This window comes from Haplochromis burtoni, unplaced genomic scaffold (genome assembly GCF_018398535.1).
Source record: "Haplochromis burtoni strain Fernald_Lab_line unplaced genomic scaffold, NCSU_Asbu1 Contig_116, whole genome shotgun sequence".
Lineage (NCBI taxonomy): Eukaryota > Metazoa > Chordata > Actinopteri > Cichliformes > Cichlidae > Haplochromis > Haplochromis burtoni.
The window spans coordinates 582,019-583,830 of record NW_024582477.1 but is presented as its reverse complement, the minus strand read 5'-3'; the positions used below and the strand labels follow the sequence as shown (position 1 = coordinate 583,830).

Genomic DNA, 1,812 nt, shown 5'->3' with positions numbered 1-1,812 from the left:
CATCTCCAGTGTGACAGGAACTAGCCTGATGTGCATCTTAATGCACAGCATGCCTTCATCCAGCAGCACACACGAGGTGAGATGAGGGGCCTGATTGTTGCCTATTTGGCACACACGGTCAGGAAGTTAACAGAATGTGTCACAATGCAGCGTAACAGTTTATTTCCAGATTACAACTTGATTCTATCGAGTAGTGTTGGCGAGATATTCTTTGGTGATAAGTCGCCACATCTGCGCACGGCTCGGTGGAGCTTTTATTCTCACTTAAATCAACAACAACACAGTATCAGCGTGGCGTTTCTGCACTGCTGGTCGTGATGCTCTCTAATTCAAGTGCTTTGCGCTATATGAGACATGCTTTCGGTGTTTTCTGGAGTTGCAACAGTTTGCACCCCCCCCCCTCCAATAAGGAAGATGAGCCGTTTTCTGCTGATGAAACTGGTGGCCTACCTTGATCAGACTGCTGCGTCGAGGGATTGGTTTAGCAGCTGAGTCTGGACCCGTGCTCTCCCACTTCGGAGACTCGCAGCTGGAATCGTTCTGGACCTTCTTGCCGGCGTTTGGCACGCTGCAGCTGCCGTTCGACACAGGCTCTCCTCGGTGCGTCTCCAGGCTCGTTCCGGTTCCCCCTGACGCAGCTTTACAGCCAGCAACCGGTGGACCGACGGCGCTCTTGTTTTCTCCAAATTCTGCCATGGTGTCACTTTCGGGGTTTTTTCCGTTTTCCTAGCTTTCATGAAAGCAGCCGAGCTTCCAACAGCGACAGCGATACACACTGACACAGCCGTGCCATCGTGTTACGTGAACGATCGGCGACCGTGCGCCTAAAGACAGCGGAAACTTCTCTCTCTCTCTGTTTCACTCGTGCTCTCTTTCTTTTTCTCACAGCCGCTCGCGCGCTGAGGGGCGAGGCGACAGGAGGGACAGCAGTGACAGACACACCTTCAGACCTTCGCCTACTGCAGCTCTCACATCTCGCCGACAGCTGGATGTGTGCTTGTGTTCAGGAAATTTTAGATGCAGCTGGGCCGGCCCGCTCCGCCCCACCTCTCCACCACGCCCACCACCATCTCCTCCCCTTACTCCTCCACGGAGTGCTAAATCTTAAATGAGAGCACTGTGTCACACAATTGTGCAAACTATTTATGATTTGTTTTTATTTCGTGTCCAGACTTGATCCTTTGAAGCTAGATACGCGCGCGCGCTAATAAAGTCATCACGTGTCGATAATCTCGGGGGCGGGTTTTTTTTGTTTGTTTGTTTTGGGGGATTTTATGCTTTTTTTCGTCCTTCCCAAGAAACGAGGCTCACATAATGCGCTTTTTGTTTCATACTTGTTTTTTGTAAATAATCAGCTTTATGCGTATTCACAACTTCTGGGTTGTGAGAAACTCCCATTTTGCCATTTTGGAAAACCTGTTACTGCAGTTACTGAACAGTTGCCACTGTTTTCAGTAGCCTTGTTATGAATTAATGTACCAGCTCTATGTAACTGTCCGTGTGGCTAATAATGCATTAGCTTGACTTTAAAGTGCAGCGGCATATCCTCATAATCACCCAGATTTAGGAATAAAGGCAGAACTCATATTATGGATCAATGGAAACCAGTGATATTAAAATGCTATGAGGATTGTTTTTAATACTTGAATGAAAAATCCTCTGCAGTGAATGACTGCTTGAAGTCTAGAAGCCACAGACATCACCAAATGCTGCATTTGTTCCCTTGAGACGTCAGGCTTTTACTGCAGTCGCCTTCAGCTGCTGCTTGTTTGAGTCTTTTCATTCAGTTTTGTATTTAATAGCTAACAAGCT

At 47.8% G+C, this 1,812-nt stretch overlaps 1 protein-coding gene across 1 annotated transcript in view; it reads right to left on the bottom strand.

Annotated features, from left to right (window-relative positions):
- The window catches only part of LOC102303760 (inactive phospholipase C-like protein 2), a 26,249-nt gene extending 25,237 nt beyond the window's left edge, over nt 1-1,012 (bottom strand). Inside the window, exon 1 of the mRNA XM_005928612.3 lies at nt 451-1,012. Within this exon, the coding sequence (XP_005928674.1) occupies nt 451-696 (246 nt within the window). The 5' untranslated portion in view covers nt 697-1,012. The remainder of the gene's footprint in view (nt 1-450) is intronic.
- Between the last annotated feature and the right edge of the window lie 800 nt (nt 1,013-1,812).